The sequence below is a fragment of the Salmo salar genome, unplaced genomic scaffold, assembly GCF_965601325.2.
Source record: "Salmo salar unplaced genomic scaffold, fSalSal1 ptg000221l, whole genome shotgun sequence".
Classification (NCBI taxonomy): Eukaryota; Metazoa; Chordata; class Actinopteri; order Salmoniformes; family Salmonidae; genus Salmo; species Salmo salar.
In genome coordinates this window covers 948216-964024 of record NW_027675333.1, presented here as the reverse complement: position 1 = coordinate 964024, position 15809 = coordinate 948216, and the positions used below count along the sequence as shown (strand labels likewise).

The 15809-nt window shown below is 41.4% G+C and overlaps 1 protein-coding gene across 1 annotated transcript; it reads left to right on the top strand.

Moving 5' to 3' along the window:
- Positions 1–3100: 3100 nt before the first annotated feature.
- Positions 3101–14607, top strand: LOC145867178 (stonustoxin subunit beta-like). The gene is made up of 4 exons (XM_082971228.1): positions 3101–3123; positions 11871–12044; positions 12276–12322; positions 12720–14607. Exons 1-4 carry the CDS (start codon positions 3101–3103, stop codon positions 13241–13243), a joined length of 768 nt encoding a protein of 255 aa, XP_082827354.1. The 3' UTR covers positions 13244–14607.
- Positions 14608–15809: the final 1202 nt, after the last annotated feature.

The following is a 15809-nucleotide window of genomic DNA, read 5'->3' as shown; positions in this document are numbered from 1 at the left end:
GTTGTAAATGAGAACTTGTTCTCAACTGGCCTACCTGGTTAAATAAAGGTGAAATAAAAAAAATATACAATTTTCTACCTCTGAGTTTCTATTTTAATCCAATGTAAATAACACCATTTCAAATGTTGCTACATAAGACAGAATTGAGCCATTCGGTCACATTTGAGAGTAAGGCAAATATATAGCATTTAGCAAAAAATCATGATTATTTGTCTCTCTGAAATGAAACCATCAAGTAATAGATTTAAACAAATACAAGTCTGTTATTGAACAATCCCATGATATGATTAGTGAAAAACACACCAATCTCTTTCAGAATTGTTTTAAACAATAAAAGGTAATTTACCAACATTTCTGTAAAGTGATATGTTGCGTTTTGGAACTCTTCTTATGTTTCCCATCTGAGCTCAGAGTAGATGAGAGATGTAATGTTTGTGTCTGTTGTGTTGAAGTCCAATCAAGCAGGAGAGACCAGCCTCCCCTGTACCCAGCTGTGAGAGTGACCGGTCTATGAGTCCTCCTCCAAACTTTAGAGAGGGAGACTTTTCTACTGAACAAAGGTAAGAAGAACTCATGGGTCATGGTCAGTGAGTAAAACAACACTGTCTCTTGTCATTTCTCCTCTCCCATTTTACCATTTATTTTGGTTGTTTTCATAATCCATAGGCTAATCCTTTTATCCATATATATAGTCCTAAAACAATATTAAACAAACACAACGTTCCCTCCACGTGTGTGTGTGTGTGTGTGTGTGTGTGTGTGTGTGTGTGTGTGTGTGTGTGTTTGTGTGTGTGTGTACTCCCTGGATGAGGAGATGTAATCTCATGTTTTGTCCACAGAAACCAACAGGAGAGATCAGAGTCAGAAATTCTCAGTGGTCAGTCTTCCCAGAGTCATCAAACAGACCTGGACTCTATATTCAGTGTATGTGGTCCTGTTATGAACATTTGTTTTTGTTTACCTCAAGTAAAGTTGATCTGTCAATCATTCATTAATGTGTTAATGAGAAAGCATTTCTTCTCTTGATTAAGTTATTGACTTGATTTATTTTAGTTGCTTGAAGAGAAAATGATGACATTTGTGAAGAACGAGCTGAAGATGTTCAAGAGGATTCTTAGTCCAGAACTCCCAGAAGGCTTTGAGAGTCAGAAGCAGGATGAGAAAGTGGTGGATGCTGAAGATGAGAAGCAGGAGAGCAGTGCCAGAGAGGGTGCTCTGAAGATCACACTGCACGTCCTGAGGAAAATGAACCAGAAGGAGCTTGCTGACACACTGGAGAAATGTAAGAGCTTTCTGCCTCATGTTGAATGCAGTTTTATAACATTTAAAAGCTGTAGCTAAAGTACAGCTAAAGTAGCTGTGTAACTCAATGATATTGTAGCAGCCTTAACACAACACCTAGTGACCTCATCAAGTAGCAGCAGGGATGTGTTGTGTTGATTAATTTAGAGAGAGAGACAGAGAGAGAGAGACAACATTAATAATACCACCAATAATACCAATAATAATATAATCAGTCACACCAGTCTGTAATGCATTATGAAAACATTTACACATGTATACTGTCGTGTATTTGGGCACCATTAACTTGAAGACATGTTTATCAAAATAACTCCCTGTAATTATTATCACGCGATTAAACTGATTAATCTTTTAACTGTAATTAACTAGGAGATCGGGGCACCAAGGAAAATATTCAGGTTACAAAGTTATAATTTTCCTAATATAACTTTCCTATATTATAACATTATATATTATATTATATTATATTATAGTATAGGCCGATTATCTTCTGGTTTAACCTGTTAGCGCTAGGGGGCAGTATTGACACGGCTGGATAAAAAACGTACCCGATTTAATCTGGTTACTACTCCTGCCCAGTAACTAGAATATGCATATAATTATTGGCTTTGGATAGAAAATACCCTAAAGTTTCTAAAACTGTTTGAATGGTGTCTGTGAGTATAACATAACTCATATGGCAGGCAAAAACCTGAGAAGATTTCATGCAGGAAGTGGCCTGTCTGACAAGGTGTCGTTCTTCTTGTCTCTGTTTATTGAAGAGTGAGGATCTTAGCTATAACGTGACACTTCCCACGGCTGCCATAGGCTCTCAGAAGGCGGCAAAATGCTGAATCGTGGCTTTGCAGGCTCTGGCTGAAAAAAAGTAGCGCGTTTGGGTAGTGGCTGGTTACAGTACTGTGAGACTCAGGCTCGTGCCCGCGTCGACCGAAAGCTTTCTTTTCCTTTGTCTGTTTACCTAAAAGGATATTCCCGGTCGGAATATTATCGCTTTTTTACGAGAAAAATGGCATAAAAATGGATTTTAAACAGCGGTTGACATGCGTCGAAGTACAGTAATGGAATTTACTAAATTACTCACGATAAACGTTCACAAAAAGCATAACAATTATTTTAAGAATTATAGATACAGAACTCCTCTATGCACTCGATATGTCCGATTTTAAAATAGCTTTTTGGTGAAAGCACATTTTGCAATATTCTAAGTACATAGCCCGGCCATCACGGGCTAGCTATTTAGACACCCAGCAAGTTTAGCCTTCACCAAAATCAGATTTACTATTATAAAAGTTTGATTACCTTTTGTTGTCTTCGTCAGAATGCACTCCCAGGACTGCTACTTCAATAACAAATGTTGGTTTGGTCCAGAATAATCCATCGTTATATCCGAATAGCGGCGTTTTGTTCGTGCGTTCCAGACACTATCCGAATGGCAAATAAGGGTCGTGCGCATGGCGCAATTCGTGACAAAAAAAATCTAAATATTCCATTACCGTACTTCGAAGCATGTCAACCGCTGTTTAAAATCCATTTTTTTGCCATTTTTCTCGTAAAAAAGCGATAATATTCCGACCGGGAATATCCTTTTAGGTAAACAGACAAAGGAAAAGAAAGCTTTCGGTCGACGCGGGCACGAGCCTGAGTCTCACAGTACTGTAACCAGCCACTACCCAAATGCGCTACTTTGTTTCAGCCAGAGCCTGCAAAGCCACGATTCAGCTTTTTGCCGCCTTCTGAGAGACCATGTGAGACGTAGGAAGTGTCACGTTATAGCAGAGATCCTTTGAAATTGATAGAGATGGTAAAGAAGTTCAAGAAATGGTCAGACAGGGTACTTCCTGTACAGAATCTTCTCAGGTTTTGACCTGCCATTTGAGTTCTGTTATACTCACAGACACCATTCAAACAGTTTTAGAAACTTTAGGGTGTTTTCTATCCAAAGCCAATAATTATATGCATATTCTAGTTACTGGGCAGGAGTAGTAACCAGATTAAATCGGGTACGTTTTTTATCCAGCCGTGTCAATACTGCCCCCTAGCCCTAACAGGTTAAGAGAATAAAAGATTATAATTTAAAATGTTATAACAGTCCTACAATACTGTAGGCATTAAAACAGACGTAATATTAATATCCTCTGTGCTATTTCTTCATTCAGATGAGCTTGCTGTGATTTGCCAACGTGAACTCAAATCTAATCTAAAGAAGAAGTTTCAATGTGTATTTGAGGGGATCGCTAAACAAGGAAACCCGACACTTCTCAATAAGATCTACACAGAGCTCTACATCACAGAGGGTGGAACAGGAGAGGTCAATAATGAACATGAGCTGAGACAGATTGAGACAACAACCAGGAAACAAGCAAGACCAGAGACTGCAATCAAATGTAACGACATCTTCAAACCCTTAACTGGACAAGACAAACGTATCAGAACTGTGCTGACAAAGGGAGTCGCTGGCATTGGAAAAACAGTCTCTGTGCAGAAGTTCATTCTGGACTGGGCTGAAGGAAAAGCAAATCAGGATGTTCAATTTGTGTTTTCATTCCCTTTTCGGGAGCTGAATTTGATGAAAGGGGACAAAAACACTTTGATTGAACTTCTCTATCACTTCTCAATGGAAACCAAACAATCAAGAATCTCCAACTACGACAAGTACAAAGTTCTGTTCATCTTTGATGGTCTGGATGAGTGCCGACTGCCCCTAGACTTCCAGAAGAACAAGATCTGTTGTGACGTCACAGAGTCAACCTCAGTGGATGTTCTGCTGACAAATCTCATCAAGGGAAACCTGCTTCCCTCTGCTCTCCTCTGGATAACTACCCGACCTGCAGCAGCCAATAAGATCCCTTCAGGGTGTGTTGACCAGGTGACAGAGGTACGAGGGTTCAATGACCCACAGAAGGAGGAGTACTTCAGGAAGAGATTCAGTGATGAGGACCTGGCCAACAGAATCATCTCACATGTAAAGACATCAAGGAGCCTCCACATCATGTGCCACATTCCAGTCTTCTGTTGGATTTCTGCAACAGTCCTCGAACACATGCTGAAACATAAGACAGAAGAGATGCCCAAGACTCTGACTGAGATGTACACACACCTTGTGGTGTTTCATACCAAACAGAAGAATGAAAAGTATCTTGGGAAAGAAGAGACAGGTCCACACTTGAATAACGAGAGCATTCTGTCACTGGGAAAACTGGCTTTTCAACAACTAGTGAAGGGCAATCTGATTTTCTATGAAGAAGACCTGAAAGAGGCTGGCATTGATGTCATTGAAGCCTCAGTGTACTCAGGATTGTGCACACAGCTCTTTAAAGAGGAATGTGGGCTGTACCAGGACAAGGTGTACTGCTTTGTTCATCTGAGCATTCAGGAGTTTCTGGCTGCTGTGTATGTGTTCCTCTCATTCATCAACAACAATGAGAATCTAATGGACAAACTGAAAACAAAAGACAAGCCTGAAGTTTCTTTCTACAAGAGTGCTGTGGATAAAGCCTTACAAAGTGAGACAGGAAACCTGGACCTGTTCCTCCGCTTCCTTCTGGGCCTCTCACTGGAGTCCAATCAGAAGCACTTACAAGGTCTACTGACAAAGACAAGAAGCAGCTCACAGACCCATGAAAATATAGTCAAGTACATCAAGGAGAAGATCAGGGAGAATCCCTCTCCAGAGAGGTGCATCAATCTGTTCCACTGTCTGAATGAACTGAATGACCATTCTCTAGTGGAGGAGATCCAAAGCTTCCTGAGCTCAGGAAGTCTCTCAGAACCCAACCTGTCACCTGCACAGTGGTCAGCTCTGGTCTTTGTGTTGCTGACTTCAGAAAAGGAGCTGGATGTGTTTGACCTGAAGAAATACTCCAGATCAGAGGAAGGTCTTCTGAGGCTGCTGCCAGTGGTCAAAGCCTCCAGAGCTGTTCTGTGAGTAAATAGAATGACATATAAGATGTAATCATCAGGAAGAAATATTATGTTTAGAGAAAAATATGTATTATAATATGTATATAATATTATATTGAATAACATATTGAATCAGATATTCAATCTAGTATTACAATATGATCATACAATTCGAGGAGATGGAAGATGAATCTATATGTTGTTTGGGAATATGAACCAAATGCATCTACCGTTGTCCTTCTACACTACTGGTGTTAAATTGACAGTGTGTTTGTGAAGTCATGATGATCTCTTTGTCAGGCTGTCAGGCTGTGGAGTCACAGAGAAAGGCTGTGCTCCTCTGGTCTCAGCTCTGTGGTCAAACCCAACACATTATTTGTGCACGGGTAACAGCGTAAACAGAGAAAGCTAAGCGTATCATTTTAATACAACCTGTCTGTCATTGTATTTCATCTGTGTTGGCAGACTCACTGGCTGTAAACTCATAGACACATCCTGTAAAGTGTTGGCCTCAGTTCTCAGTTCAAACCCCTCACACCTGAGAGAGCTGGACCTGAGTAACAATGACCTGAAGGATTCAGGAGTGGAGTTGCTCTCTGCTGGACTTGTGGATCCACACTGCAGACTGGAGACTCTGAGGTCAGTATTCCTGTAGTTGGTCAACAAGTGATAACTGTTCACCAGATCCACATGTGTTTACCAGACACACATAGTCCACACCATATGTGTTTGGACAGTGAAGCTTACAGTTTTAAATGTGGTGCTATGCTCCAGCATTTTGCATTTGAGATAGAATGTTTCATATTAGGTGACAGTACAGAATGTCACCTTTTATTTAAAGGTATTCATACATAGACAGTAGTGGCCAAAGGTTTTGAGAATGACACAAATATTAATTTTCACAAAGTCTGCTGCTTCAGTGTCTTTAGATATTTTTGTCAGATGTTACTATGGAATACTGAAGTATAATTAGAAGCATTTCATAAGTGTCAAAGGCTTTTATTGACAATCACATGAAGTTGAAGCAATGAGTCAATATTTGCAGTGTTGACCATTCTTTTTCAAGACCTCTGCAATCCTCCCTGGCATGCTGTCAATTAACTTTGGGCCACATCCTGACTGATGGCAGCCCATTCTTGCATAATCAATGCTTGGAGTTTGTCGGAATTTGTGGGTTTTTGTTTCTCCACCTGCCTCTTGAGGATTGACCACAAGTTCTCAATGGGATTAACCTGTTGGGTCTAGGGGGCAGCATTTGCACGTCTGGATAAAAAAAATGTACCCGATTTAATCTGGTTACTAATCCTACCCAGTAACTAGAATATGCATATACTTATTATATATGGATAGAAAACACTCTAAAGTTTCCAAAACTGTTTGAATGGTGTCTGTGAGTATAACAGAACTCATTTGGCAGGCAAAACCCTGAGACATTTTCTGACAGGAAGTGGATACCTGATGTGTTGTATTGACTTTAAACCTATCCCATTGAAAAACACAGGGGTTTAGGAATATTTTGGCACTTCCTATTGCTTCCACTAGATGTCACCAGCCTTTACAAAGTGTTTTGAGTCTTCTGGAGGGAGATCTGACCGAACAAGAGCCATGGAACGGTGATGTCCCATTAGACACCTGGCGCGCTACTTCATGTTGGGTACCCTCGTTCCAATACGTTATAAAAGACTATGCATTCGTCCACCTTGAATATTATTCATGTTCTGGTTAAAAAAGGCCCTAATGATTTATGCTATACAACGTTTGACATGTTTGAACGAACGGAAATATATTTTTTCCCCTCGTTCATGACGAGAAGTCCGGCTGGCTTACATCATGTGCTAACGAGACGGAGATTTTTGGACATAAATGATGAGCTTTTTTGAACAAAACTACATTCGTTATGGACCTGTGATACCTGGAAGTGACATCTGATGAAGAGAATCAAAGGTAATGGATTATTTACATAGTATTTTCGATTTTAGATCTCCCCAACATGACGTCTAGTCTGTATCGCAACGCGTATTTTTCTGGGCACAGTGCTCAGATTATTGCAAAGTGTGATTTCCCAGTAAGGTTATTTTTAAATCTGGCAAGTTGATTGCGTTCAAAAGATGTAAATCTATAATTCTTTAAATGACAATATAATATTTTACCAATGTTTTCTAATTTTAATTATTTAATTTGTGACGCTGACTTGACTGCCGGTTATTGGAGGGAAACGATTTCCTCAACATCAATGCCATAGTAAAACGCTGTTTTTGGATATAAATATCAACTTGATAGAACTAAAAATGCATGCATTGTCTAACATAATGTCCTAGGAGTGTCATCTGATGGAGATTGTAAAAGGTTAGTGTATCATTTTAGCTGGTTTTATGGTTTTGGTGACCCTGTCTTTGACTTGACAAAACATTACACACAACTCTTGTAAATGTACTGTCCTAACATACTCTAAATTTATGCTTTCGCCGTAAAACCTTTTTGAAATCGTAAAACGTGGTTAGATTAAGGAGATGTTTATCTTTCAAATGGTGTAACATAGTTGTATTTTTGAAAAATTTGAATTTTGACATTTATTTGGATTCAAATTTGCAGCTCTTGAAATGCACCTGCTGTTGATGGAGTGCACCACGGGTGGCACGCTAGCGTCCCACCTAGCCCCAAGAGGTTAAGGTCTGGGGAGTTTCCTGGCCATGGACCCAAAATATCGATATTTTGTTCCCAGAGCCACTTAGTTATCACTTTTGCCTTATGGCAAGGTGCTCCATCAGGCTGGAAAAGGCATTGTTCGTCACCAAACTGTTCCTGGATGGTTGGGAGAAGTTGCTCTCGGAGGATGTGTTGGTACCATTCTTTATTCATGGCTGTGTTCATAGGCAAAATTGTTAGTGAGCCCAGTCCCTTGGCTGAGAAGCAACCCCACACATGAATGGTCTCAGGATGCTTTACTGTTGGCATGACACAGGACTGATGGTAGCGCTCACCTTGTCTTCTCCGGACAAGCTTTTTTCCGGATGCCCCAAACAATCGGAAAGGGGATTCATCAGAGAAAATGACTTTACCCCAGTCCTCAGCAGTCCAATCCCTGTACCTTTTGCAGAATTTCAGTCTGTCCCTGATGTTTTTCCTGGAGAGAAGTGGCTTCTTTGCTGCCCTTCTTGACACCAGGCCATCCTCCGAAAGTCTTCGCCTCACTGTGCGTGCAGATGCACTCACACCTGCCTGCTGCCATTCTTGAGCAAGCTCTGTACTGGTGGTGCCCCGATCCCGCAGCTGAATAAACTTTAGGAGACGGTTCTGGCGTTTGCTGGACTTTCTTGGGCGCCCTGAAGCCTTCTTCACAACAATTGAACCGCTCTCCTTGAAGTTCTTGATGATCCGGTAAATGGTTGATTTAGGTGCAATCTTACTGGCAGCAATATCCTTGCCTGTGAAGCCCTTTTTGTGCAAAGCAATGATGACGACACGTGTTTCCTTGCAGGTCACCATGTTTGACAGAGGAAGAACAATGATTCCAAGCACCACCCTCCTTTTGAAGCTTCCAGTCTGTTATTCGAACTCAATCAGCATGACAGAGTGATCTCCAGCCTTGTCCTCGTCAACACTCACACCTGTGTTACCGAGAGAATCACTGACATGATGTCAGCTGGTCCTTTTGTGGCAGGGCTGAAATGCAGTGGAAATGTTTTTTGGGGGATTCAGTTCATTTGCATGGCAAAGAGGGACTTGGCAATTATTTGCAATTCATCTGATCACTCTTCATAACATTCTGGAGTATACGCAAATTGCCATCATACAAACTGAGGCAGCAGACTTTGTGAAAATTTATATTTGTGTCATTCTCAAAGCTTTTGGCCAAGACTGTATTTTTTACCGTTTAGATATGAAAGCACTTTATGCATCTAAACTCAGCAACAAAAAAAAACATCCCTTTTTCAGGACCCTGTCTTTCAAAGATAATTTGTAAAAACCCAAATGACTTCACAGATCTTCATTGTAAAGGGTTTAAACACTGTTTCCCATGCTTGTTCAATGAAGCATAAACAATGAATGAACATGCACCTGTGGAACGGTCGTTAAGACACTAACAGCTTACACACGGTAGGCAATTAAGGTCACAGTTATGAAAACTTAGGACACGAAAGAGGCCTTTCTACTGACTCTGAAAAACACCAAAAGAAAGAAAGGTCCCTGCTCATCTGCGTGAACATGCCTTAGCCATGCTGCAAGGAGGCACAAGGACTGCAGATGTGGCCAGGGCAATACATTGCAATGTCCGTACTATGAGACACCTAAGATAACGCTACAAGGAGACAGGACGGACAGCTGATCGTCCTCGCAGTGGCAGACCATGTGTAACAACACCTACGCAGGATCGGTACATCCAAACATCACACCTGCGGGACAGGTACAGGATGGCAACAACTGCACAAGTTACACCAGGAATGCACAATCCCTCCATCAGTGCTCAGACTGTCCGCAACAGGCTGAGATAGGCTGGACTGAGGGCTTGTAGACCTGATGTAAGGCAGGTCCTCACCAGACATCACCAGCAACAACGTCGCCTATGGGCACAAACCCACCGTCGCTGGACCAGACAGGACTGGCAAAAAGTGCTCTTCACTGACGAGTCGAGGTTTTGTCTCACCAGGGGTGATGGTCGGATTCGCGTTTATCGACGAAGGAATGAGCGTTACACCGAGGCCTGTACTCTGGAGCGGGATTGATTTGGAGGTGGAGGGTCCGTCATGGTCTGGGGCGATGTGTTACAGCATCACCGGACTGAGCTTGTTGTCATTGCAGGCAATCTCAACGATGTGCGTTACAGGGAAAACATCCTCCTCTCTCATGTGGTACCCTTCCTGCAGGCTCATCCTGACATGACCCTCCAGCATGACAATGCCACCAGCCATACTGCTCGTTCTGTGCGTGATTTCCTGCAAGACAGGAATGTCAGTGTTCTGCCATGGCCAGTGAAGAGGCCGGATCTCAATCCCATTGAGCACATCTGGGACCTGTTGGATTGGAGGGTGAGGGCTAAGGCCATTCCCCCAAAAAATATCCAGGAACTTGCAGGTGCCTTGGTGGAAGAGTGGGGTAACATCTCACATCAAGAACTAGCAAATCTGGTGCAGTCCATGAGGAAGAGATGCACTGCAGTTCTTGATGCAGCTGGTGGCCACACCAGATACTGACTGATACTTTTGATTTTGACCCCCCCTTTGTTCAGGGAAACATTATTCCATTTCTGTTAGTCACATGTCTGTGGAACTTGTTCAGTTTATGTCTTAGTTGTTGAATGTTGTTATGTTCATACAAGTATTTACACATGTTAAGTTTGCTGAAAATAAACGCAAATGACAGTGAGAAGACGTTTCTTTTTTTGCTGAGTTTAGTTCTCCCATTTGCAGAAGTCTTAATTATTTGGACAAATTAATTTAGTCAAAAGTTTAGTGTTGGGTCCAATATTCCATGCCTGCAATGATTATATCAAGCTTGTGATTCTACTAACTTGTTGAATGCATTTGCAGTTTGTCTTGGTTGTGTTTTGGATGATGTTTTTCCTAATAGAAACAGAATGGTGAATAATGTCCTGTCATTTTGGAGTCACTTCACTTGTATTGTCAGTAAGAATAGATGTTTCTGAACACTTCTACATTCATGTGGATGATACCATGATTATGAATAATCAGGAATTAATCGTGAATAATGAGGAATGAGGCTCTGTTATTGGTGATGGTGAGAGGTTAGCCTGTTTTGTTGTAGTCTCTGTTATTGGTAATGCTGAGAGGTTAGCATGTTTTGTTGAAGCCTCTGTTATTGGTAATGGTGAGAGGTTAGCATGTTTTGTTGTAACCTCTGTTATTGGTAATGGTGAGAGGTTAGCATGTTCTGTTGTAACCTCTGTTATTGGTAATGGTGAGAGGTTAGCTTGTTTTGTTGTAGCCTCTGTTATTGGTAATGGTGAGAGGTTAGCATGTTTTGTTGTAGCCTCTGTAACTTTCTCACTCATTATTATTCATGATTCATTCATGATTTGTATTAATCATGTTATCATCAGGATTCATTTAGTGTTTAGAAACATGTTATCTACTCACTTAGACAGAAAATTATCCAGTCATCATCCACCATTTTATTATTTGGCAAAACACAACCAAAACAAACTGCAAATGCGTCAATGTCACTTTAAATAGGGGGACTAGATACATAAAGTGCTTTCATTTCTAAACGGTGAAACAGATATGTATGAAAATATCCTCATATAAAAGGTGACATTATATACTGTCACCTCATATGAAACATTTGATCTGAAAATCCAAAATGTTGGAGTTTAGAGCCACATTTAAAATGTTATCTTCACTGTCAAAATAGATATGGTGTGGACTGTATACTCAATACAATCTAAATCTGATACCTCACTGTCTGTCTTTTGACTGATACTGCTTTTAAACTGGTCTGGTCAGTCTACTCAAATATTTGTATTATACATGCTTCTATCTGCAGGCAAAACTTTGATAATTTGTAATTTATAATATGATACATTAATTTATGAATAGATATGGAAGGTTTCAGGACACTGATATATCTAAATATTTTGAAAAAATATATTGCCACTATTTTCACCACCAAAGAATATCAGTGTGGTTTTAATATGATTTGACTCTTTGCAGGCTGTCAGGCTGTCTAGTCACAGAGGAAGGCTGTGCTTCTCTGGTCTCAGCTCTGAGGTCAAACCCCTCACACCTGAGAGAGCTGGACCTGAGCTACAATCACCCAGGAGATTCAGGAGTCAGACTGCTCTCTGCTGGACTGGAGGATCCACACTGCAGACTGGAGAAACTCAAGTATGTAGAGGGTTTATGTCAATGTTCATATCAGACATGTTTGACTTATCAGGCTAGTAAAGACAAACATTCTGACCACCACTTGGACAAAGTTATATGCTGACACTGTGTTTGTGTGTGTGTGTGTGTGTGTGTGTGTGTGTGTGTGTGTGTGTGTGTGTGTGTGTGTGTGTGTGTGTGTGTTCAGGTGTATCCCTCAATGACTGTCTGTTTTTCTGCTTACCGCTACAGTGTGGAACATGGTGGAGAGAACAGAATGAAACCTGGGCTTAGAAAATGTGAGTGTTGACTGCTGTGAAGAATATGACTAAGAATAAGTCTTAATTCAAGTTAAGTCAAAGACCACCAACATTACTGACTTGGTCATATTAAATATCAGCTGTAGTTCTACAGAAGCAGAAATCAGGGACACCAAAGTTTACAAAGAGTTGCTTTGACAATGTGTGTGTGTCTGTGTGTGTGTGTGTGTGTGTGTGTGTGTGTGTAATTAATGTGAATAAGTGTGTATTATATTACCATACAGTATAACATATGATCATTCAACAAGTCTCAAGTTACCTTAACTTCTCCTTTTGATACCTAGAAACATCTACATTAAATGAATTGGTGAAAAGTGAGTTAACATTCTAAGGTGAATGATGATGATTTCTAATATTGTCTGGTTTCATCCATCAGATGTCTGTGATCTCACACTGGACCCAAACACAGTAAACAGATTCCTCTCTCTGTCTGAGGAGAACAGAAAGGTGACAGGTAGGAGAGAGGAGCAGCCGTATCCTGATCACCCAGAGAGATTTGAGGGCTGTGGACAGGTGCTGTGTAGAAAGGGTCTGACTGGGCGTTGTTACTGGGAGGTAGAGTGGGGTGGGGAAGGGGCTGTTATAGGAGTGACATATAAAGGAATCAACAGGAGAGGAAGGGTTGAGGACTGTTGTCTTGGACACAATGACAAGTCCTGGAGTCTGACCTGCTCTGACTACATTTACAGAGCCTGGCACAATAATAATCACAATACCATGGACATCCGCCCCTCCAGGTCCCACAGAGTAGGAGTGTATCTGGACTGGTCAGACGGCACTCTGTCCTTCTATAGAGCCTCCTCTGACACACTGACCCACCTGATCACATTCACCTCCACATTCACTGAGCCCCTCTATCCAGGGTTTAGGATTTATGGTGACTCCTCAGTGTCCCTGTAAATAATAACCTGACACACACACACACACACACACACACACACACACTGGACAAGCACACACACACACACACACACACACACACACACACACACACACACACACACACACACACACACACACACACACACACACACACACACACACACACACACACACACACACAGGACACACACATGAACACAGTCACACTGGACACACATACACACTGACACACACACACTGGACTCACACACAATGGACTCACACACACACTGAAACACACACACACACTGGACACACACACATTCACACACTGGACACACACACACTGGACACACACACACACACACACACTGACACACACTGGACACACACACATTCACACACTGGACACATACACGCACACTGGACACACACACACACTGGACCTTCATTTCTGATTGTGAACAAACAGACACCTCATTCCAGCACTAAGTGGTCCCACAAAGGACACACAAACACACAAACTGGACAGATACACACACACTCACACACTGGACACACTCACACACTGTACACACACACACTGACATACACACTGACACACACAAACACACACTGACACACACACACACACACACACTTACACATGCACACACACACACACACAGTGGACACACACACCGGACACACACTCTGACACACACACACACACACACACACAGTGTGATTTTATGATATATTTTACTGTTTGTGTTTGTACCACAGGAGGTTGGTGGGACCTTATTTAGGGAGGACAGGCTTGTAATGGCTGGAGTGGAATAAGTGGAATGGTATCAAACACGTGGTTTCCATGTGTTCCATTTCATTCACTCTGTTCCAGACATTATTATGAGCCGTCCTCCCCTCAGCAGCCTCCTCTGGTATGTACTGTCCTGTATGTGAGAGAGATCCAACAAGGAATTACAACGTATGTATTACTTTTAATACCTGCAAATGGCAAATAAACTACTGGAACTCCTTATGAATGTCTGCAGCAAGAGGTGAAAATATTACCGGAATATTCTGCAAAATGTTGATGAAGACGTCACTCAATCCACCCAAAACAACATGCAGTCTTTCCACAAGACTCCCATGAAGTTATAGTGTGACGTTATGAGTCGACGTTAAAGTAACATTCTCACAACATACTGCACTTGTTTTATCCTGTTTTAGATGTATCCTCTGTTTAAACATTTAAACTCTTACAATAACACTGTTAAAATACCAATGTGATCATTTCTTGTCTTTTATGTTGGAAAAACAAATTGTACAATTATATGTGGACATACGCTCCATAGTTGTACAAGTATACATGGATATATTGTACTTTTCATAATAAAACATACTTGAAACAAGAAAAACCATGTTAATTGTGAAAACAATTTCGTTATTGATTTTTACATTGCTTCTCCCTGTCTCATGTTGACGTTTGTCATGAATCTTGACCTGGAGGCAGAACTGTGCGATTTCCTCTAGATATGTCAGCAGCAAAGTCAGAATTGGCTGTGGAAAATAATGTTGTTTTATGGTCTTAATTTAAGGGAAGGATTAGCAGTGTGGTTAGGGTTGAGGTTAGGATTAAAATCGGATTGTATTTCTTTGTGCCTGTGCCAGCTAGGTAATACTTTGCTGAACAGCCTCCAGGGCAAGATTCATGACAATAAATGCCAACCTGCCTCCAGGGCAAGTCTTCCCTGTGGCTCAGTTGGTAGAGCATGGTGTGTGCAATGCCAGGGTTGTGGGTTTGATTCCCACGGGGGGCCAGTACAAAAAAAAAAAATGAAATATATGCATTCACTACTGTAAGTTGCTCTGGAAAAGAGTGTCTGCTAAATGACTAAAATGTAATTCATGACAATAAATGCCAACCTGCCTCCCAGTCGTCCCCTCCTTATCCTGTTAGGGCTAGGGGGCAGTATTGACACGGCCGGATAAAAAACGTACCCGATTTAATCTGGTTACTACTCCTGCCCAGTAACTAGAATATGCATATAATTATTGGCTTTGGATAGAAAACACCCTAAAGTTTCTAAAACTGTTTGAATGGTGTCTGTGAGTATAACAGAACTCAAATGGCAGGCCAAAACCTGAGAAGATTCCATGCAGGAAGTGGCCTGTCTGACAAGTAGTGTTTCATCTTGGCTCTTTTTATTGAAGACTGAGGATCTTTGCTCTAACGTGACACTTCCTACGGCTCCCATACGCTCTCAGAGCCCGGGAAAAAGCTGAACGATATCGAGGCAGCGTCTGGCTGAAACACATTAGCGCTTTTGGCAAGTGGCCACTCAGAGTACTATGGGCTTAGGCGCGTGCCCGCTTCGACCGAATGCTTTCTTTTCCTTTGTCTGTTTACCTAAACGCAGATTCCCGGTCTGAATATTATCGCTTTTTTATGAGAAAAATGGCATAAAAATTGATTTTAAACAGCGGTTGACATGCTTCGAAGTACGGTAATGGAATATTTAGAATTATTTTGTCACGAATTGCGCCATGCTCGTCACCCTTATTTACCCTTTAGGATAGTGTCTAGAACGCACGAACAAAACGCCGCTGTTTGGATATAACG

What these genes read in the sequence shown, in the direction of transcription:
- LOC145867178 (XM_082971228.1), top strand. Translation starts at nt 3,101, where the DNA reads ATGGTAAAGAAGTTCAAGAAATG. An exon ending in GTAAAGAAGTTCAAGAAATG is followed by an intron (nt 3,124 to 11,870) that starts GTCAGACAGGGT and finishes GACTCTTTGCAG; the next exon opens with GCTGTCAGGCTGTCTAGTCA. An exon ending in TGCAGACTGGAGAAACTCAA is followed by an intron (nt 12,045 to 12,275) that starts GTATGTAGAGGG and finishes TTACCGCTACAG; the next exon opens with TGTGGAACATGGTGGAGAGA.